This window comes from Acomys russatus, chromosome 20 (genome assembly GCF_903995435.1).
Source record: "Acomys russatus chromosome 20, mAcoRus1.1, whole genome shotgun sequence".
In the NCBI taxonomy this organism is placed as follows: Eukaryota; Metazoa; Chordata; class Mammalia; order Rodentia; family Muridae; genus Acomys; species Acomys russatus.
The window spans coordinates 50348218-50371650 of record NC_067156.1 but is presented as its reverse complement, the minus strand read 5'-3'; the positions used below and the strand labels follow the sequence as shown (position 1 = coordinate 50371650).

Sequence of the window (23433 nt, the reverse complement as noted above, 5' to 3'; positions counted from 1 at the left end):
TACACGCACCACTAACACTCATTTAACATTGAAGCAAAAATTAAACACGCTGGTATTTATTTTTCTTAACAGAAAGAAGAGACAGCAAATATTCTTCATAAAGTGACGTACGAAATGAACTGAATCTTTCTAGACTGTGAGAGCTTGGTATCCTTATACGATGAGGTTGATAATGCTTTCCCATCTCTGACATTTGAAGGCATCAGTTTTATTTACTACCAAGCTCACTTTGTGCATTTGTGTGGTTCATATATACACAAACATATAAATAAAAACACATGCACACACACATGCATATACACACATGCACACTTATACCTACACATTCATACACACATATATAAGTGTGAAAAACAGTAAAACTTTTGAATAAAATGTAGTCAAGAAGCCACATATTAATTATTATACAGAGTATTTTATTACATTCAATTATACTTTATCTAGCTAAATGATTTTAACTAAAATGAACACGTGAAGATCCATCAGAATGTATTCTATATATAAACTAGATTATGTTTTTAAAAATTCTCAAAATGTTTATAGGTCTCTCAATAATTGACCTAAGAATAGTTATCTTAATTTTTAGTTGAAAATCAAGATGAATTGAATGGTTACTCTTAACATGAAAGAAGGTTAACTGATAACAGAAAATTTTGCTTTAATACTTGGCAACTACTGTGTTACTTAAAAGTAGCAGTTCTCAACCTGTGGACTGTGACTCCTTTGGGGATTTAACAACCCTTTCATAGGGGTGTATAGCAGATGCCCAGCATATCAGATATTTATATTACGATTCTTAACAGTAGCAACATTCCAGTCATGAAGTAGCAATGAAATAACTCTATGGTTGGGGTCCCCACAACATGAGGAGCTGTGCTAAAGGGTCACAGCATTAGGAAGGTTGAGAACCACTGCTTAAAAGTTTGACAATAAATAACTTTTTGCATGTGTTTTTTCCAAACTGGGGATCACTACAAAGTAGGGACTGAGATGAGAAGAGTACGCAGAGACTTTCTTTTATATTTACAAAAATAAAAATAAAATAAAAAGTGAGCTTTGAGAACAAACACATATCCTGATCAAAACCAAACAGATGGTGTGGACTGCATGACCTGGTGCTCCTGGGGCCCAGCAGGGCTAGAGAAAGTACTAAGTAGGAAGAGCAGCTAGCCAGTCTCTCCCTGCTAAACTTTACCACTTTAAATTCAGCAAGGACATATTCACTACTTGAAGAGTGCTGGGGATTCAGAGTGGATTGGTTAGTAATTATTGGTAAATTCATATTACCTATCCATATTTTAGGTCAATTTCTTTAAAATCTCAAATGCTAGTTAAACATTTTAGATACTTTGTATTTTTTTTCCAACAGATTGTGATTAATAGGGGATGATGATGGGGAGTATGTGGATTGTGTGTGTGTGTGTGTGTGTGTGTGTGTGTGTGTGTGTGTGTGTGTGTGTGTGTGTGTGTGTGTTAATGGACCAATTCTGAAAAAACCTAAATCAATTTGTGTAAAATCACAACTTTTATAAAACCAGACAGTGGGGAGCAGGCACATCTGTTTCCTGGTAAGCCCATCCCACGTCAGGAAAGCTCAATAGAGAAAGAAGCAGACAGAGAGGCTAGGGTCTGGGATGGAAGCTGGGCTTGCTGGAGCTCTACTTCATGTCTGCTTGGATATGCCCCCAACATTCCCAAAAGGCAATGCAGACAGTTTACAAATGAAAAAATTAGTTCAAAGAAAGTTAAAGGAGGAGCCAAGGTAGTGATGCACCATTGTCTCTTCGTATTTGTTTTCTAGGTTTCCTAAAAAAGATTAAATGGAAAATTGTAGCAATAATTAATAGATTTTAAATTGTATGAAACGTGTAATAGTTTGATGAAATCTTCTGCTGCATATTGCCTGGTAAGTGAATCATGTCTTTGTCTTGAGTACACATTAAGTATATGCTGTTTTTGTAGCCACCTTTGCTAGTATACTGTAAAGGTGTTAGCAGTGCTTGGGTGCAGGTGGCCCTCTGGAAATACATAACACTGTATCACAGTTCACCTTACTTGTCTCTTCACATAAATATCACAAGCCCACTCAAAGAAAAACCACCAGGAAACAGTACAATTTTGATATTTGATGGGGGAACCTATAGTCTCATAATTTTTATTATACTATGTTGTGATGATTATTCAATTTTATTGTTATTTTAATATCTTATGTGCATAATTTAAACAGTCAGATATATCACAGGTCCATATGTAAAGGAAAAACACTGCATATAAAAGGTTTGGGGCAGCTGGGCATGGTGGCTCACGCCTGTAATTCCAACACTCTGGGAGACAGAGGCAGGTGGATCTCTGTGAATTCAAGGCCAGCCTGGACTAAAAAGTGAGTCCAGGACAGCCAAGTGTACACACAGAGAAACTCTGTCTTGAAAAACAAAAACAAACAAACAAAAAGTTTGGGATAACCATGGTTTTGTGAATCCACTGGGAGTCTTAGAATGTGTCCCTGTAGATATGTGAAATTACTATCTTTCAGAATCACTGACCTTTGTAGAAAGTATCCAGATGTGGGGAGTGTCGAGAGAACCCTTTTGGAGGCCCACAGAAAATGGCGAGTGAAATAGCATCTAAGACTCCTCAAACGGTCCTGATCCACTCCACACAGCATTGATCTACTATGGACTCTTAGCACACTGGTGAAGTCTCAAAATGGATCTGAGGCTAGGGTGGTGACTGCTTCCCCCTTCTTTACAGAAGTCTCCTAAGGTGACCTTGCTGCCCCACAGCCCCCACACGTCCTCAAAGCTACACCAACCTGATTGATTGCTATTGGTGCTTGAGGCTAGTATTGGATAGTCTGATTGGTCCTTCAACCTGACAATAAAGTTAGATCTGTACCTTTGAGTCCGTCCTGGAGTTTGATTCATGGGACTCTGGGTGGGCTCCATCACCGTTCACCTACCTTCCCCCAGTTCCTGATCCCCACAGCCAGGCATGGTGACAGTGCAGTGAGCTAGATTAATGAACTGCTAACATGACCAAATGGCTTTAGGTGAATGGCTAGACTGCTTCCTTGAGAGAAGTTTGTAGGGATACAATGTGATATTTGGGTTTCACTTGTTTTATTCAGGGTCAATAGTGCTTTAAATAAAATATGGTCAATTGGGTTGAGCATACTATTAGAAAGGAGATAAGTCACAGAACTAGGGTCTATAAAGATCTTCGAAAAATCAAATTCAGCTAACCAAGAAGCCATGTGCTGGAGAGCCTCCTCAGCAGGTAAGATCACTTGTTCCACAATCATGAGGACTAGAACTTGGATCCCAGAACCCAGAGTCTCAGTGACTGCCTCTAACCCTAGCTTTAAGCAGGACTTCTGGGGTGGGCTGGCTTATGGCATAGCAGAAAATTTCACTTTTATCCTGTCTCAGTTTCTTTAGATGGGGGAGAAATTATTAGTGGGAAAAGAGAAGAGAGGAAGAAATCAAAGGAAGGAAAAGAGGAGACAGAGCCACATGTGGACAATAGATAGGTTCTTATAATGAGATACCTCACACAGTTATAAAGAGAAAGGAAAAGGAACATATCTCCACTTTCTTATGTCAGTAAAGACCATATAAATTGGGGGGAAATTCCCAGACATATTATGGTAAGAAAAATGTTAAGCTTTGGTGAAGGGTATAGTCTGAAAAAAACTATAGGCAACGGAGAAGAAAGTTACTCAAAGACATATTTTCACACTGCCCTTTGGGTTGGGTGGATAGTGAACATTTGAGGTAATTACTCATCTTGTAAAAGTGGGAGGGCTGAGTGTGAAAGCTCTGAGTTTTCCAGGGCATAGTGAAGAGGAAGGTATGTCCTCTAGACTAGACAGTGTACTGCCATCAGAGAAATCTTTCCAAACTATCAACTCTATTTCATGATTATCTAACCTAAACACCTCCCGTGGCCCCATGTCATTTCAGCAGGGATGTGGGGTGGGGGTGGGGGTCTGGTGGTGAGTGAAGTGTGACTCCTTGGTATGAGTTTGAAGACTCCTAAACTCCATCATCAATTTTCAACTCTATTTTTTCATTATTAATGCTCAAGAGGCTCTACTAATTTCAAAGTTGGTCCCTCAGGTTCTATCCCTTTTACATGTTCCATGTTTTTCCTAATGTTGTTCCTTTCTTCTCTACTTCCACTGGCACACCCTCATCAGGCCTAACCCTTCAATTCTTACCTTCACCTCATAGTGTTCTGCCACTGTCCAAGTACTCAACTGCCTTCTATTGAAACGAAAACAACCAACATCCTTGTGATGCTTAGACCTGAATCCTATTCCACAACACTACCTTTAAAAAGCATTAGTTTTGGAGACCTCAGTACTCCACTCTTGACAACAGAAAGGTCATGCAGACAAAAAGTAAACAGAGAAATGCTGGGGATAACTGATGTTACAAGATACACTTAAGGCAAGTTTACGGAACAGTCCTGCCAGGCACAAAAGAATACACGGTCTTCTCAGCACCTCATGAAACTTCGCCAAAACTGACCACACTCTCAGTCACAAAGGAAGTCTCAGGAGATACACTTAAATAATACCCTACAGACTACCTTACCACTCTGGATTTAAGCTGGATAGCAACAATAACAGAAACAATAGAAAGTTTACAAGTTCATGGAAATCCAACAACTCACTACTGAATGGAAATCAGGTCAAAACAGAAAAAGATCTTCCAGAACAGAACAAAAAACCCAAAACATCCCCACACCTTTGGGACACAACGAAGGTGGTTCCAAGAGACAAGATTATAGCAGTAAGAAGGAACATAAAAAAGAAGAAGAAAATGGAAAGCTCTCATAGTAGTAACTTAACAGCACATCTCAAAGCTTTAAAACAAAAAGAAGAAATGCTATCCCAAAGAAGTAGATGGCAAGAAATAATGCAACGGAGGGCTGAAATACAAAAATAGGAACAAACAAAACAAAAGCAACACAAAGAATCAATGAGACAAAGAGTTGGTTCTTTGAGAAAATCAATAGCATTGACAAAGCCTTATCCAAATTAACTAAAAAGCAGAGAGAGACTATCCAAATTAGCAAAATTAGAAATAAAAGGGAACCTAACAAAAGACATCAAGGAAATTCAGATGATCATAAGGATATACTTTAAAAACCTATATTTTATGAAATTGGAATATCTAAAGGAAATGAGTAATTTCTTGATAGATACCACTTACAAAAGTTAAATCAATATCAGATAAGCAATTGAGATAGACCTATAACCCCTAGTGCAATAGAGGCAATAATTAAAATCTCACAAACAAGCAAACAAACCCAGGGCCAGATGGTTTTAACACAGAATTCTACCAGACTTTCAAAGAAGAGTTAATGTCAATACTCCTCAAATTATTCCATAAAATGGAAACAGAGGGAACATTGTCAAATTCATTTTATGAGGCCAGAGTTATCCTGATACCCAAACTATATAAAGACCCAACAAAGAGAATACTAAACCAATTTCCATTTCATTTGTTTGTTTTTAGTTTTTCGAAGACAGGGTTTCTCTGTGTAGCCTTGTCAGTCCTGGTCCCTCGAACTCACAGAGATCTGGCTGCCTCTGCCTCCCAGAGTTCTGGGATTACAGGTATGCACCACGGTGCCTGGCTAAAACTTAAAATCTTGAGGAGGAGGAGAAGTAGGAGGAGGAGGAGGAGGAAGAAGAAGAAAAAGAAGAAGAAGAAGAGAAAGAAAGAAATTGAAGATATCAGAAGATGGAATGGTCTCTCATGCTCAAATGGCTGAAAATGGCTATGCTACCAAAAGCAATCTACAAATTCAATGCAACTCTCATACAAATTTGAACACAATTCTTTTTTTTTTTTTTGTGGTAATGTCACTATTTTACTCACACATATCACAGCTAAATCACATATGTACATTTAAAAGCAAGGATGAAATTATTTCCCCACGAGTTCACACAGAAGAGCAATACATAAGATGGTTTTAGGTCTCCAGTTTATAGCCATAAGATAAGACTAAGTTGATACTTCCAAAGGCTGAAATTTTAATTTGCTTTTATTTTAATTGTGAATGTCTTCTCATTAGTCTGTGGTATATTGTCTGCCTGGCTCCTCAAAGACTGGAAGGGTTTTTTCTGTTCTGTGCATGAAATGCATAGAAGTTAGAGCTTGCATTCCCTTCTTTTGTGACAATGGGTCTCTGCACTGAGCAATGCATTTTAACTAGAGTGAACACAATTCTTTACAGATCTTGAAAGGACAATTTTCAGCTTCAAATAGAAACACACACACACACACACACACACACACACACCCCAACATACATAAAACAATCTTAGTAAGAAAAGAACTGTGGGAGACATCACCATGTCCAATTTCAAGTTGTACTACAGAGCTATAGCTATTAAAAACAGCATGGAATTGGCATAAAAACAGACACAATGATAAATTGAACAGAATTGAAGAGTTAGATGTTAAGTCCACACATCTATGGACACCTGATTATTGATAAAGAAGCTAGAAATACACACTGGAAAAAACACCGCATCTTTAACAAATGGTGCTGGTCAAACTGGATGTCTGCATGTAGAAGAATCTAAAGAGATCTATGTGTATATCACCTTGCACAAAACTTAACTCCACATAGATCAAAGACCTCAACATAAAATCAGACACACTGAGGCCAACAGAAGAGAAGGTAGGAAATATCTTTGAACTCACTGGCACAGGAAAAAACAATTAATAAATGGGACCTCATGAAATGGAAAAGCTTCTACATAGCAAAAAGACACTGTCATTTGAACAAAGCTGCAGGCTACAGAATGAGAAAAGACTTTCTTGCCAAATCTGAAAAAAAGCTAATATGTAACATATATAGAACTCAAAAAAAAAAAAAAACCCAGATATCAAGAAAATAACACAATTAAAAAACGGTCCAATTCAAAACAGAGAATTCTAAAAAGAGGAAACTCAAATAGATTACAAAAACTTAAAGAAACATTGAACATTTCTTTGGAAATGGAAATACAATTACTATGAGATTTTCTCTTACAGGTGGGTGTGGTGGCACACACCTGTAATCCCAGCACTTGGTGAGGAAGAGGCAGGCAGATCTCTGTGAGTTCAAGGCCAGTCTGGTCTATAAAGTATGTCTAGGACAGCCAAGGATATACAGAGAAATCCTGTCTTGAAAAACAGGAAAGAAAGAAAGAAAGAAAAGAAAGAAAGAAAGAAAGAAAGAAAGAAAGAAAGAAAGAAAGAAAGCAGAACAATCCACACCTTGCTGATGGGAGTGTAAACTTGTACAGTCACTGTGGACATCAGCGTGGCCATTCCTCAGGAAGACGGAAGTCAATCTACATCAAGACCCAGCTGTACCACTCTTGGCATATATCTACAGACTCTTCACTGTATCACAGAGACACTTGATCAATCATGTTCATTGCTGCTCTACCAACCCATAATAGCCAAAAACTGCAAACAACCTCGATGTCCTTCAAGAGAAGAATGCATAAAGAAACATGGTCTGTTTTTACAACCGAGTATTACTCAGCTGTTTAAAAAATGAAATTATGAAATCTGTAGCTAAACAGATGAGACTAGAGAAAATCATCGTGGGTGTGGTAACCCAGACCCAGAAAGACAAATATGGTATGTTTCCTCTTATATGTAGATAGTAACTGTTAAGTCAGTGATACGAAGCTACAATGTGTAGAGCCACAGAGGTTAGGTATAGAATAGATGCTTCTAAAATATATACATATATGAAGGTGATCTAAATAAAATTGCCAATTGGGAGAGAGTCCCAACTAGACACCTCTTGTCACCAAATGCAGCTTCCAGTCCCAGAACTGAATTACAATTCCCCAAACAACCTAGGCAGTTGCCAGGATAATAGGTTGCTCTCCAAAACCCGACAGCAAGTCCGCACTGCTGATTAGAACACCTACACAACGCACTGAACACAGAGTCCTGAGCTGCTTCCCATATCCAACCTTAAGGCCTATGTGTACAGGCCTTTTGTACTATTTACCCTCTTCCCAGAGCTCCTTCCTTCCCTGTTTCTCTCATTCGCTCCTTCCTACTTTTATGACCTCTGTGGTTAGTTTAGAGTGTATACCAAATTTAAAGATTCAGAGCTGGGCTAAACCTCCAGGCTATACAAAGAACTAAAAACAAACAAACAAACAAAGAAGCAAGAGAAAAAAATGCCAATTTAAAAATGAGCTTTGGATGATCTGAACAGAGAATCCTTAAAAGAAGAAATTAAAATGGCTAAGAAGTATCTTTATAAATGTTCAACACCCTTGACAATTAAGGAAATGAAAATTAAAACTACTTTGAGAGTTCATCTTACCCTAGTCAGAAGTCTAAGATAAAGAAAAAAAAAAAAAAATCAGCTGACAACAAATGCTGGTGAAGATGTGGGTAAAGGAAGCCATCGTTCTGTATTGGTGCAGCCACTCAGAAATCAGTGTAGGGAATTCTCAGAGAGCTACAGATCCACAAAGTGACCCACTGTACCACTCCTTGGCATATGTCCACCTGACTCACCATCCTCCTCCGCAGATACTTGCCTAGGCAGGTTCTCTCTTATTTATGTGCTACACAGCCCAGTGAGAGATTCTACCTGGATGAAAGGCTGTTTGTTTCTGGAGCCTGTGTGTAAATCCAGCCTTACCCTGTCCCCTTGACCCTGCTCACAGGCTGCTATGTAAACATTTGTTTTATAGCCCAATAGGATAGGCCTTTGGTTTTAGTCCTTATTCTTAAAAAACTTGGCTATCACAGACCATTTTGCCCAGTGTTTCCCTGCACCCCTCTCCACCTCTCCAGTCATAAACACTACGGTTGAACGATACAATAGGTAAATAACATGAATAGAAACATTTTCCCCTTAGGCTGAGCTTGCTCTTCTCATGACTGTTCATTAATCCAATTCCAAGGCTTGCTCCATATTGGGAATCTCATGTCACTGTCTAAAACAGCGAGATGCCAGCCTCTGTCAAATTAGGGTGCCATAAGGGTGCACTCCAGGGGAAACCACTAAGCTTTCTACAAACAGTGTGCAAACCTCAGTCACCCATAATAAGGGACTGGAGGCCATCTGCATAAAAGCCAAAACAACCAACAAACCAAACAAACAAACACCAACCTAACATTGTTGTAAGTACATACTTAAACACATTACACCAAGGACTTCCACCCTATGCTTTCCTAGTAACACTAGTGTGTTTGTATTTGTTTCCAACTGTGTCAAGTTGAAGTTCCACTTTTGAAAAAATTTTAAATTTATCATCATCATCATCATGATGTACGTATGCACACTATGATATGTCATTGAGGCCAGAGGACACCTCTGTAGACAGTTTGTCCCCTTGTCCTTTTACTTAGGTTCTGGGTATGAAACTCAGGCTACCAGGCTTGCATCACTGATCAGCAAGCACTTACTGAGAGACATCCCACCTGTGCCTTGAGCATTTTATAATTCAAGGCAGTAATCATCTCAAAGCTCAAAGCTGGCAAATTTTCCTCCTCTTTCAAACATGTATTTTAGAGAATTTCCTGCTAGCTGCATATAGTTACATTAAACAAACAAAGCTATGCTAACCTTTCTCTGTAAAGGGCTTCCTTGGGTTATGTACCCTAATAAATGAATTTTTTGGAATAGGATAAAATGTCCAATATAGAATTCTAAAGCATGTTTGTATGTTTACTGTGTTTCTCTCTATTCCCCAAACTTAACAGAAATGGCCTATTTAAGTTAAAGTACTCAGTTTTTCTCTCTAACTCTATATGGTTCAAAAGAAACTTTTCTAATATGTGGTGCTTCTCTGTATATAAATGATCTGTGGCTTCCAGTAGCTGTGTTTGGTAAGCTGACAATACCCTAGAAGCAATAGGCTTTCTGTAATCCCCTCATGTCCTCAGCTGTGGCAGCACATGATGAGCGTGGCCCCCTCAGCAGCTGGGTTGTGCTCCACTGTGCTTTCACAATAAGGCCCTATACCGTGACCTAGGCAAACAGAATCCAAATCACAGGTCACACAAAGCCAGGCAGGACACTAGACTTGCAAGAGCAGAGGAGTTTTTTGCTTGTCTATAAAGTAGTATTTGTCCGCCATTTCTAGTACTTTATCAGTATATACAGACCCATAGAGTACTTAACAAAGGATTTCTTAAAACAAAACAAAATGAAACAAAAAAAAATATGTTTCCATTTTTATTACAATTAACTAAGTGTCTCAATCAATTATTTCAGGAAAGTACAGCCACAATGTGATATACAGGCCATACTGAATAAATATACCATTCTCATGCATTTTTTAAAAATCCTCATAAAAGATGCTACTTGTGGCTCACTAACCAGACAAATGGCATAAGCCTTAAGTACCAGAACTGTGAAATGGGAGCTCAGAGTCCCAAGGAGTGGGCAGTCAGTCCCTCAGACAAGTCATCGCTCCCTCTTCACTAGTAGCATACTGAGTGTACTGGGGCCGGTGCACCTGATGGAGACTGTCATATATAAAATATGGTTAAATTGGTAGATCACTGTCTACCAACACACTTCTTAAAGAATTTAATGTGTGCTTGCTTTGGCAGCACATACACTAAAACTGGAACCATACAGAGAACATTATCATGGTCCCTGCTTAAGGTTGGCAAACAAATTCATGAAGTGTTCTAGATATTATAACATAAATATTAGTTATATTTAAATAAATAAAACTTTTAATTTCTCTAAGTTATAAAATCTTTAATGAAAATGTCATTAAACACGAAATCCAAAAGCACATTTAAAATCCTGTCCTGACCATTTATGTAACCCTTATTTAAGGTGTCTTTAATTTTGTAGGTGTTAAGATTTGGATTAGTGGTATAATTTTAGGTTTCGGAGTCAGCTAGATCTGAAATTAAACCCAGTAATTTTCACCATCTAGAAAACAAGCTCCCAGACACTGCATCTCTGTGTGTGTTTTGTACTTGCAACATGGGGGAAATCATGTTTACTGCCTAGGGCTTCTGTATATGTAAATGCACGTGTTTGCAATAAACACAGCACATAAACCCCTGAGTAGAATTGCATATTGTTAGGGTAAGCAAAGAGAGGCCCAACAGGAAGTAGAGATTAGGTAGGCAATTTAGAATAAAGACTTCCAAGAAAAGTAACCAGTTTTTTTGTTTGTTTGTTTTGTTTTTTTGTAGAATATGGCCCAAAAATGTCCGTGAGCCCAAGATGCCAGAAGATTGGAGGACTCTGATTTTAGGGCTACCTCTTCAGAGCGGAGAATGTTAGAGTAAGCAATAAAGGTCCTTGAAGGAAAATCTCGTTCTTGTAAGACAATAGACTCTCTGGCCTGGAACCTAATCCTGACTTTGGCCAGGCCAAGCACTTAGCTATGCAGGGGTAAAGAGCCAGGTGGAATACGAATGTCCAGCCTTAGAACAGGACTTCTGGTTGGCAGCCATGCAGCTTTGTACATCTGCCCACATTACTCAATTACTCAGAACAGTGCATTCTCCTTTCTTCCTTCTGTGTCTTTTCTAAGGAGGCACTCCTTAACACTTTGGGCTTCCCAAACATTGTAGGCTTGCTTACTATTTCCCTAAAGCTCCCTCACAGCCACGTGGCTGCTAGTCTGTCATGTGTCTGACCTTCATGACAGTTTAAACAGCATGACTTCCCACCTCCACCCCTAGCCCTCTTCCAGAAAGCTGCTGAGGTCTACAGCTTGCCTGCCATGGGGTTTTCTTCTAAACGCTAATAGACTTGACCTTGAGCTTCCATCTGAGTCTGTTCTTAAATTATCTATTAGTTACACCAAGGACTCCAAGAGCTGGAGCCCCATTTGCCCTGTACCAACATGAAGACTGTACTTTGAACCTGCAGCTACATCATACCTCAGTGCACACAGTAGGGGCTAACTACAAGCAAGGAGCTTCCTGTTACAACTGTTTCTAAAGTAAAAGCTTAAGCCAATCTTGTGCCTAAGCCTCACTCTACCTCCCAGACAACTGGAAAGGAAGTTGTGTTTTAATGGGTGAATGCCAGTTTGCATTCTGCTGTTCAGAGCAAAGTTGGCTTTCACTCAGGATCTGTGTAAAGACATGCTGTGTGCCCTTGTTCTCCTCCACAGAAGATAGATTCTGATGTGAAAATCCAGGCACACCTGCTCACCCTGCTAGTTCATCCTGTCAGGCCTGTCCACCCCTTGACCACTCCCACCTCTCAGTGTCCTGGACTTCATGAGACAGGATCTTTGTTTGATTCCACTCATAACTACAAGTAACTAACATATAAAAGGGCCAGTGTTAGGTAATAAATGCCTGCATAATCGGTTAAGCACAGCTTCAGCAAAATATCCAAAAACACTGGAAAACAAGAGCTGATGCTGTGAGGAGACAGAAGTGGCGAGTCAGAATTTTACAGTAAGGTGTCATGAATTCTGAGAAAATACTCTATTGACCTCGAGGCACCTACAGTGCTGTGGAAAAACTCAAGAAGCCAATTCCGACAGGGAATGCCAGTACTTGAAAGAGAGGGAGGGAGAACTCCTCTGTAGTGTGTATTCTTCACAACAAGGCATGAGTTTGTCTCCCTCCCAGGCCTGTCTTCATATTTGCTATGGTTGCTCTGCCCATAAACGTGAACCGAAATTTTAAGCACTTGTCCAGTGTAAGAGCATCTTCATGCAGTAAGCCTGGCATCGTGCACAGAAGCAGTTGAGGCCCATTACTGTGCACACAGTGAATCAGCCACGGCAGGGCATGGGGGGAGGGTAACAGTCGCCTTTAAGACCCTGTGTACATTGCTGCTCTACTTCCCCACTTCAGTATTCTGTAGCCTATGTCAATGTGCCATGCATGTAACAGGCCATTTTCAATCTAAATCTTGTTAGAGATTAATAAGCAAACATTTTCTTGCTTATTATGCAATTTATCATGATGAAAACTACATTGGACTCCTCTAGGCCACATGCTGATACATTCATTTATTCAGAGCTGTGTAGAGAAAGTCTTACTAGTCTTTGTGACAGAAAGGATGTAATAGCAAGATTTAAATTACCTACTGGAAACTATAGGGTTTATGCCTCTTGACCTACTGTCTGTGGATAAAGCACATATACATGTTTACTTTGTTGATATACGCTTGATATACACTTGTTTTAAAATCAAATTGTAAATGCTAAAACTAAAATGAAAGCTATCATTCCTTCTAGATAACAAAACAGTATATAAACTTGTGTAATTGGGTTTGGTTAGATTTGAAAACGAATTATGTTTTTGGATAATTAAAATATTGAATGTTCCTCAAGATAAACCAAAGGAGCTTCAGTTCCAGACATCCACGCTGTGTGGACCCTGTGGGTATATAACTCTGAGCCAGCAGGATGCGAAAGGTAAAAAATGCATCCTGGAGATTTGCACAAAGACTAATATTTTACTATTGGTGCAAATTTATGGGTTAACAGTCCCTCCTAATTCCAACAGTCACCCGAGAATTATCTGTCCCCTCCATTATGAGAAACTATTCTTGCCACTAATCTATAAAGCTGCTCATTTACCAGCTTATAATCTGTTGAGCACTGGGACCATCACAATGACATCTCCACTTACATGGCACAGTCACATTGTCAGGCTCTTAATGTCCTGGTTAGTTTTTGTCTTCAGCTTGACAAACTTGAGTCACCTGGCAAAAAGATATCCCAACTGAAGAACTGCCTCTAGTAGACTGGCCTGTGGCATGTCTGGGGCAGCATCTTGCTTGCTAATAGATGTGGATGGACCCAGTCCACTGTGGCATCAAGGTCTCACCTTGGCTTTTCTCAGTGATAGACTGTGACCTGGAAAATGACCCCTTTCTGCTCTATGTTGGTTTTAGACAGTGTTTTATCATAGTGACTGAGAAACACATTAAAATACTTAAGATATGCTAACCACTCCTCTATGCTCTTGTGAACAAAAGCTCATTAGCATCAACCTTTTTAGATAAGACACCTTCATTCCAACCATGTAGCTAGAGAGACCAACAGGTAAGATTATAAAACATGGAGATCTGACAAAAGGTAAGAGAGGAGAGCAGCTGTGGAGGTTTGCACTGAATACCCTCCTCCTTTCAGTGAACCTGGGAGACCTGGGAATGGAGAGCAAATCTACAGGCACAGCCACAGCCCTGCATTCTGCCTTCGGTTGCCTCTCTGCTTTCCACTTCATGCACTTAGCACAGCAGGCCCCTAAGATGCCGTAACTGGAGGGGATTGTGGCATAAGGAAAAGCAGCCATGAAGAAAGGAGCAGATCACTTTAGTTTTTTAAAAGGTCAACAATGACAACACTGGCATGTCATTCATTTTCACAGAGAGAGGCATTGTGGGACAGTGAAGGAATTTCGACTACTTTATATTCACCAGGATGAGACATTTTTAAAAGTCAACAGAAGAATGGAACTCTTGCATGTACAGAGCTGATGGGAATGCAATCCAGTCACCATGAAAAACTGTCTGACAGCTCCTGGGAAACTTAAACATGCGATTTTCGTAAGTCCCAGTAATTCCACTTTGGAGATAAAAACGAATTCTCACACAAACACTTACACATGCACGTTTACAGCAGCTCTGCTCAGAAGGTCAAAAGGTGAAAAATAGCTATGTGTCTATCAACAGTTAAATAAGACATGGTCTAACCATAGGTGGGATGGAAGTCAGAGAAAGTACATAATAAAACAGTGAAGCATGCCACAGTATGGACGGACTCTGTGTGAAGGATAAGTGAAAGACGTTAACATAAGAGATCACAGATGCAAGGTTTGTTTCTGTGAACTACAGGACAGGTACATTTAAGAAAAGATGCAGATTAGTGTTTCCTAAGGCAAGCAGCCAGGAATAGTGAAAACCAGCTTAGTGGTCGAGGGTGTGCGTCTACTCGGGGTTGGCACTAATGGGAAGTAGGTGGCTGTGGTGGCTGTACACTGTCAGTTTACCTGTGGCAATAGTCACCAATTGAATGTCACTTGTATGATACACTCAAAAGAGGCACGTTTTCCCGGAATCAGGAGACTGGCTTCTAAGATGGCAGCAATGTCCATGTTTGCCACTGCAACTCCTAGCCAGTTCAACAGCACCTGTGTTCCCACTTATTTCAGGTTAGCAACCTTTTCCTATACATTTCCCCTATTATTATTTTCATAATGATGATTATAGTCTATTAAAAATTTAATGCATCTTATTTATCTTGTGCGTGTGTGTGTATGTGTGTGTGTGTGTATACATGCACATGTGCGCCTAAGTGCATCAGTGGAGGTCAGAGGACAACTTGTAGGAGTTGGTTCTTTTCTTCCACCATGTGGAGTCCAGTGATTGAACTTAGATCATCAGGCTTGGGGGTGGCAACTACCTTCCTGCTGAACCATCCTCCCATCCCATCCACAATCTGCACTGACTATATGCAAAAGAAACTCCAATAAAGTTAATTTAAATATTAATCTGAATGTAGAAGAGCACTTCTCCAAATTGTCTGGTTCCATCTTCCATTAGTGAAACACTTCTGATCTAGTTACCAAGTACATATATCATTTTCCTTATAAACAGCATGCTTATACAATTATTTATCAGTCATGCCTCAAGGTATAATACACATAATTTGAAAATTATGTCATAGATAATTCATTGTCTCAAGGCTACATCTCAATTTTCTATTGAGTTTTATATTGTTTTTTATTTTTGAGACAGAGTACCACTGTATAGCCCTGTTTAGCTTTGAACTCGCAGCAATCCTCCGCCTTGGCCTCCTGAGTAGGGGCTATCTGCATGCCCATCATGTCCAGTGGATTTACTGCTGATTAAATACACAGAGCTTCTAAAGGACAGCCAAGCTCTCCAACCAGAACATGCTAACTCACTGGGATGCACACGTACTTGGAGAGTTGTTTCTCAGCATCTGCACACAGCTCCAGAAGGCCCATCAAGACAGCAGACACGTCCATGTACGGTTCCCACACAGTGAACCCTCGCCCAATCAGGTCAATGGCAGTTCTCCGGATGGTGCTATGAGGAGGAAGTTTGGGACTTGGTGGCTGTAGCAGAAGAAATGTCAGAGCCTTGCCTAAAAAAATAAAATAAAGTAAAATCAGAATATTAAGTACTTTGAAAATATAAGGATACTTCAACTTTTTCCCCAAAAAAGGTTTGAACAACAAAATCAAAGATTTGAACTTATACTTTATTTAGCTCCATATTTTCAGAAGTTAGGCTACAGTATTTTATAGTATATTCTTTAGTGCTTAATTACATCACAGTATATAAAAGTATATACTTCTACATTAAACTGTGAGTAGCCTACCTTCCATACAATGCTCCTTTCAACTCAGCATCGCAAATTAAAGATGGTTCAAATACTCTAATGTAGGAATGTAACATTTTCAACCTTTCCATAGTATCTGACACTGGTCACAGGCAAACAGCTCCATTGGCAGGACTTGTATTTAGAGGCAATGTCAGCAGAAGAGCTAGAGGAGGCACCATGTAAGAGCTGAGGAGGCACCATGTAAGAGCTGAGGGTTGAGACTTTTCTTTCCTCATTCTGGTACAATTATAGTAACATTCTTCATACATGTTTATAATACAAGTGTAAAGACAGCATAATACAAATTCTAAATCTGATCAAGCAATCTTGCTTTGAATGTGCGTTTCCTTTTATGCTGAAGGTTGGGCCTAGTGACAGTTTGCTCACCCATGCTTGGCAGGTATTAGGCCCATTCATTTCAAAACACATTCTGACATTCATAAAGAAAACCACTATAAATTTTAGAAATTCTATCTATCTATCTATCTATCTATCTATCTATCTATCTATCTATGTTGGTTTTGTTTTGTTTTTTAAGACAGAGTCTCTGTCTGGCCCTGCCTGTCTGTCTTGAACTCACTATGTAGACCAGGCTGGCTTCCCAGGGGCTGGAATTACAGGCATGCGCCACCACCTGAGACTAAGAAAACTCATTTTGAAGAGAGGCTTTTGTTTGTTCTCTGGAGGGGAAGTCAGGAGTCAGTCCCTAGATCACAGAACATACCCCATCCTGAGAGGGAGATGCACACAGAGGGTTAACTATGCTTTCCTAACTTTTAGAGCCTGGGACTTCAGCTATTCACTGGGCCTCAATATCCTTGTCCTTGAAGAAGCAATAGCAGCATCTTTCTCTGATGAAAGGTATAAGTGTGGGTTGTGCTTACGCAACAGAATGCACTACCCAGCCAACTATGCTAGTAAGTGCTCCAAACATGGCCGGCAGGGCTCCTGAAGAACATGTTCAATCAGCCTCTGCTTTGCTGTTTACAATTGCCTGCCTGCATGCCTGCCTCCTTCCTTCTTCTTTCCTTCTGTATCTACTGTGTGTGTGGATGGACACAGAGACAACTCCTGGAAGAGGGTTCTCTCCTACTATGAGACTACTGGGAATCAAACTCAATGTGACCAGGCTTGGGAGCAAGTGCCTTTCCCTGCTGAGCTATGTCACTCATCCATTTTCTAAAAAGAACATGGTGTATGAATTAATCTTAAATAGTCAACTATGAAGCAGAGTGGCTTGAGATAGAGGTAAAAAGGAAAGTTCTGTAAGTCACAGTCTGTAGATGAGCTCTGTGTACTGGTGGCTCTGTACTTCGTAGCGGCAGAGCCCTTTAAAATTGTTGGAGCAAATGAGTAAACAAAATGTGGTGCAGACATATAATAGAATTGTATTCAGTTATAAAGAAAAATGAAATTATGACACTTGCAGGGAAATGGGTGGAACTGGAAAGCATAAGTGAAGTAACTCAAATTCAGAAAAAAACAAATGCCACCTTTTCTCTCACATGCAGATCTTAGGTGTTGCTCACAAAACTAGAAGAGGAACCATGACAGCAGAGAAAAGATGTCTTTGGGAGGGGAGGGCAAGAGGACATATGTGGCTGAAAAGCAGAAGGGACGGAAGCTCCTGCTGCAAAACCTGGCAGCCCGGGTGGATCTTAACCAACTGCGCAAGCTGTCTTCTGACACTGCGTGTGCTGTGGCATGGCACACCTCCACCCCCACCCCACACCCACACCCAAGAAACAGTAGGGGAGGGAAGGAAGGGCAGCAGAGGGGAGTCAACAGGCCAGAGAGAGGAATGGGGTGGGAGGATAAGCAAAATACATGTGCAAGTGCCACAACAAAACCAATAGTTTGCTAAAGAAAAGCGAAGCAAAGCTTGTTTGTGTTTTTGTTTTAACGTATCTGCTGGATGCTACAGCTTCCCCCAGAACACTATATACACAGACATGGTCTCCAATCCTGTGTCAAAATGATAAAGCAGCCATGACTGAGGGTTCACTGTCCATGCACAAAACTACAAAATATACTCAGAACATCTCTGAAAGAAAAAAAAAACCATCCACCCCAAAAGTACTTCCTATGAGATTTAGAAATTTACCCATGTAGGACTAGGTCAATGAACTAATAAACCTTTATGCTTTACTTTTGTAACAAAGAATGAACACATTCCTTTTGTTTGTTTTTTGTTTTTCGAGACAGGGTTTCTCTGTGTAGGCTTGGCTGTCCTAGACTCCCTTTGTAGACCAGGCTGGCCTTGAACTCACAGTGATCTGCCTGCCTCTGCCTCCCGAGTACTGGGATTAAAGGCATGCGCCACCATGCCTGGCTTTCCCTTTTCTTTTCTTTTCCTTTTTTTTAAAATAACCCACTGTGGTCTGCATTCTGGCCACAGGACTCATCGCCATAGGAACTATCTGTGTGCTTCTCTTTCCCTCTGTTAACCGGGTAGAACCGTGTTTCTCATAACTCTTGGCATCTTCTGACTCCTCAGCACAGCGCATGCTCCACACCCATCGTGGATTCAGCACTGCCTGGACCACATGCACATTTCTAGCGAAGCTCCCTACTGCAGTGAATTAGAATGCTGGTACAAACTGGCTAGAAACTTGTCACCTTGCAGCTTGTTTTCAGGAAGTTGTAGAAGCTGCAGAGCAAGCCAGCCTACTGTTCTTGGCACACTTCCTAAAGCACCTGCACCAGCAGGAATGGCTTCCAGTCTCAGCAAAGGGGGAATGAGTTTCCCAGATACAATGTTTTACAGCATTTCAGTGGTCATCTTTCACCGCAGGCTGCCAGATGAGCACTAAGTGACAGGTGGTGTGTGTGGAACCTGGCTGCTCTCTAACGGCCTCTATCTGGGAATGCTAGAACAGCTTCCTCACAGCTCATTTTCTTCCTGAGGGTAAAAAGAATCAGTAAGAGGCTCAATTCTTGGTATTTCCCATCATTGTCCAGGTGCAGTGGGAAGGGCAGCCTAGAAGAGGTGACCATATGACCTTGATGGAATAGCAGGGAGAGGAAACCAGGAAGTCTCCGAAGACTCTGGTCCATAGCTCAGAAAACAATGAAAAGGGTAAATTTCACAGATCTGGGAGTCCATGTGGAAGGTATCAAAGAAGAAGAGAGGGTGATAGTCATCTTCACACACAGATTTTCAAATATTTTACTAAGAAAATTTTACTTCTTTTTGATGAGCTATTTTGGAATTATAAAGACATACAAATGCCAAAATTCCACATCTGTCCCAGACAACTATTCAAAACAACATGTAAATCACAGGTGCCATGAAGGCTTGCCAAATTAATCATTTCAGTTTTAAGACATGTTGGTCAGTGACGATGCTGAGGACTCTATTAGCCAAAAATAATGGCACCAATGCATCAAGGAACTGTTAGTAGGGATTAGCTGATGAAGTGGAGGAAAATGGAAGAAAACATTCCACACGAAGAAAAACATAGTGAGATCTGGGAATTACATAGAGCTTTGCATGGTTTTGCTTACCCAAACTGAAAGTGCTATAGATACTCTGGTTATATTAGAATGAAATTCTTCTCTTTCTCCCTCCCTCTACCACACCCGCCTCATGGGGCTAGGGACTGACGATGAACAGCATACTACCATCTGGCATGTATTCTAGCTTCTTTTTAGATTTGTTTTTCTTTTTGTTTTGTTTTTTTGAGACAGGGTTTCTCTGTAGCCTTGGCTGTCCTGCACTCAGTTTGTCGATCAGGCTGGTCTTGAGTTTACAGAGACCTGCCAGGCTCTGTGTTCCTGAGTGCTGGCATTGTTACATGTGTAGGTATGGTCTGCTAGAAGTCAGAATAGGCCATTGGCTCCCCTGGGAACTGGAGTTGACGGAGGTTGTAAGTCCTTCCATGTAGAGCTGGAATTCACACTCAGGCCCTCTGCAAGAGCAGTACATTGTCTTAACGCATCAGTCCTCAATCTGCGGGTCGTGACCCCTTTGAGGTTTGATATCAGCAATTCTGAATATCAGATATGTACATTATAATTCATAACAGTAGTAAAAGTAGTTACAAAGCAGCAACAAAATGATTTTAAGGTTGGGGGTCACAACCACACATAACTGTATTAAAGGCTCACAGCATTAGGAAGGTTGAGAACTAATGCCTTCAAGGCTGAGCTACATCTTCAGTCTAGACATTTATTCTCTCTTCAAGGGTAACTTTATTTATTCCTTTCTTTTTCAATCTCATAAACATTTAAATTTTCCTTTGTCATGTAAAATTGTAAAGAAGTTCTTGCTTCTCTAGCACAGGCTTAGCACACTGCTTCATACACACGTGTAGCTTTGGCAAACACTTTATGCCGTGCTTGTGCAGAATAGTCAACCAATCCTAGTTTCCAAGAGTCACCCACAGGCCTGGCCTAGGCCATGGCCCAGTGCCTATGGCTTTATGGTAAAATGAGAAAAATATAAACAATGACATATTTGTCTAAAAGAAAAGTTAGTAAACTGCAAAGAATGCTTACTTAAGGTAATAAGGCTTACTATTTTCTTGGCAAAATTATCTTCTTACACTTGTGATGTAATACAGAAATCTTAAATAGAATTATGTGTACAACAGCATTTTTGTATAAAACAAAACTTGAAACACTTCTAAATTTCCTCAAATATTATAATTCTAGAAATGTTACCAGCTTATATTATCTAAAACATTGCAAAACACAGACACTTAAGAGAGATTTGATGTCATGAGGAACTATAGGGAATGTTCCATCTATGACTCACAGACACTAAGCCCCACTCCTGGCCACTGGCTCTGGACTGCACACACTATGGAGTTCTACCTCAACTCGCCTTAGACTGAAATTCTGCATTAATTTTTTGCAATCTGGAGCCACAATCAAGGTCAAATGATGGAATTCTTAGTTTTCCTTACCTACTAGATAGGTGAGTGGTATAGATGGTAGCAGTTTTGGAGTCAGACAAGCATGCAACTTGTCACCGTCACCACCCTGCCAAGTGCTGACAGATGTAGAATCCACAAAAACAAAATAAAAGCGGAACATACAAAAGCCCCTCTAAGCCAGGTCAGTATTGTATTATGGTCCATTCGCTGCTTTGGCACGAGGAATACTATTCAATCATAAGCTGGCAAGAAAAACCAAAACCCAAACAACAAAACAAAAATAACCCACCAGTCCTAGATATTTTTGTAGTATCTGGCTAGTTATGATAGCTTTCAAAAATAAGTAAGCAAATTATAGCATACAGGCACATGAACTTAATGAATTTATATTCTGAAACATGTATTTATTACAAAGTGAAGACTGACTTTATAAAAGAATGATATACATACTTCATATTACATGAAAATACTTCATTAGCTGAAAAGAACTATAGTTATACACTTATATGGACATAATATACTATTTCCATTATTTTAAAAATAACATCTATACACTACTATTTCCCTTTTTCCCACTGACTGAATCTCATAGAGACACCTTCAGTTCCTTACAGCACATCATAAATACAACAGGCATGGAGAAAAGCAGGCTTGTTTGGTTCACACAGGACACAAACACGCCACACAGCCACCTGCCCACTATACATGATAGCATAACACTGTGCTTTCTCTATACGTTTATTTTCCGCAGCCAATTTATCAGATTCTATCAAGACACAAACTTAAACTGTGCAGTACTTTTTTTTTTTAACCCAGTTTGTGTAGCATGTCATGAAACAAGAAAATGTATGAAACTGGTGACATTTTGCCTAGCTTTCATTTGTGATTTTTAGAGTCCCTTAGTTAGAATTTTTGCCTAAGATTTATCATCCTTTCTTTTTTGAAACCTGGAGACCTCAGAGGACTCCTGTGGTTACCTAAGCTGTGTCTAGAACTCACTGTCACAGCCCTCTGGTAATCAGCACCTGTCACACTGTGACAGCTGCACTGGCTAACTACAGGCTGCAGACAAAGGGAAGACAGTGTAAGAGGAAGAAGCACCAAGTTCAGAGGGAGGAGGCATCAAGTTCAGAGCAACTCCGGGTTTTAGGGAAGAAGCTTGGGTTTTATAACAGCCAATGTTGGCGGGAAAGTATTAGCTAGAAAGAAAATAAGAATTAGATATTAAAAAAGAAATCAGCATCAAACCAGACTTTAACAAAGGAAAACAAAACGACATTTTATTACTGGTTTAAAATACCACGGTGTTCAGAGAATTTTCCATATGCCTTCAGAGACCATGCGCAGCAATGGTCATAGCCACATACATGATTGAGGCTCTGCTCACTCCTACAAGGCAACAGTCCCAACCTTATTTGGCTAGGATCACTGATGAAGAAACAGCCACCAGCTATGCTTGGGTCAGAATAGCAGAGAAGGGAAAGGGGTCATATTTTAAAAATACCTTAATTAATAGCTCAATTACAGGAAAATGCCTGAGGGAAAGCATATTATATACACTTTAAACCAAATGAATTTATTATGATTTATGCCATTACAATGAGTGCAAAATGAATAAATAATGATTGGCCACTTATTTCAAAGTGTAACCTAGTGAATGAATCCCTTCTCAGTTGCTGTGGCCATCAGTGAACAGGGATGGCAGAGTGCCAGGAGAATTCTATTCCTCTGTTTCACACAGGTACTTTATTTGATTAAAGATGATGATAGTATGTGCTACTTATAAGTATAGAATACTTAAGAAACACCTTTATAACTAGATGCTGGTGGCACATGCCTTTAACTGTAAGACTTGGGAAGCAGAGGCAGGAGGAGTTCTGTGAATTCCAGGCCAGGCCTACATAATGAGTCTTTGTCTCAAAAACAAACAAAAAAGCAAAGAACAAACAAACAGCCCTCAGGTCAATTTTTTATTTCCTGTACAGCATAAAAAATATGCTATCATTTCTTTTCAATAAAAATCATAAAAGGATTCTGTTAAGTTGGAGAACTAGCAAGTATATTTTAAAACTCATTAATCTTGCATTAGTTTAACCAAAATAGTCCTAATTTAAAATAATTACCTGTTTCCTTTCTAAGAATGAAGAGTATAAAGTCTCAGGTCTCTATGATACAAAGTACAATCTTTTTCCTTGTTTTACTGAATGTCAA

General features: G+C 39.9%; 1 protein-coding gene and 1 non-coding gene across 3 annotated transcripts in view; one reads left to right on the top strand and one right to left on the bottom strand.

Annotated features, from left to right (window-relative positions):
* Wdr7 (WD repeat domain 7) overlaps nucleotides 1-23433 on the bottom strand; it is a 277717-nt gene that overhangs the window by 63080 nt on the left and 191204 nt on the right. For both annotated transcript variants that reach the window (XM_051163424.1, XM_051163423.1), the window contains one exon: nucleotides 15916-16102. In XM_051163424.1, the coding sequence (XP_051019381.1) occupies nucleotides 15916-16102 (187 nt within the window). The remainder of the gene's footprint in view (nucleotides 1-15915; nucleotides 16103-23433) is intronic.
* Nucleotides 10589-10695, top strand: LOC127204860 (U6 spliceosomal RNA). Its single transcript, XR_007832547.1, has one exon. It is a non-coding gene; the product is annotated as a U6 spliceosomal RNA (small nuclear RNA).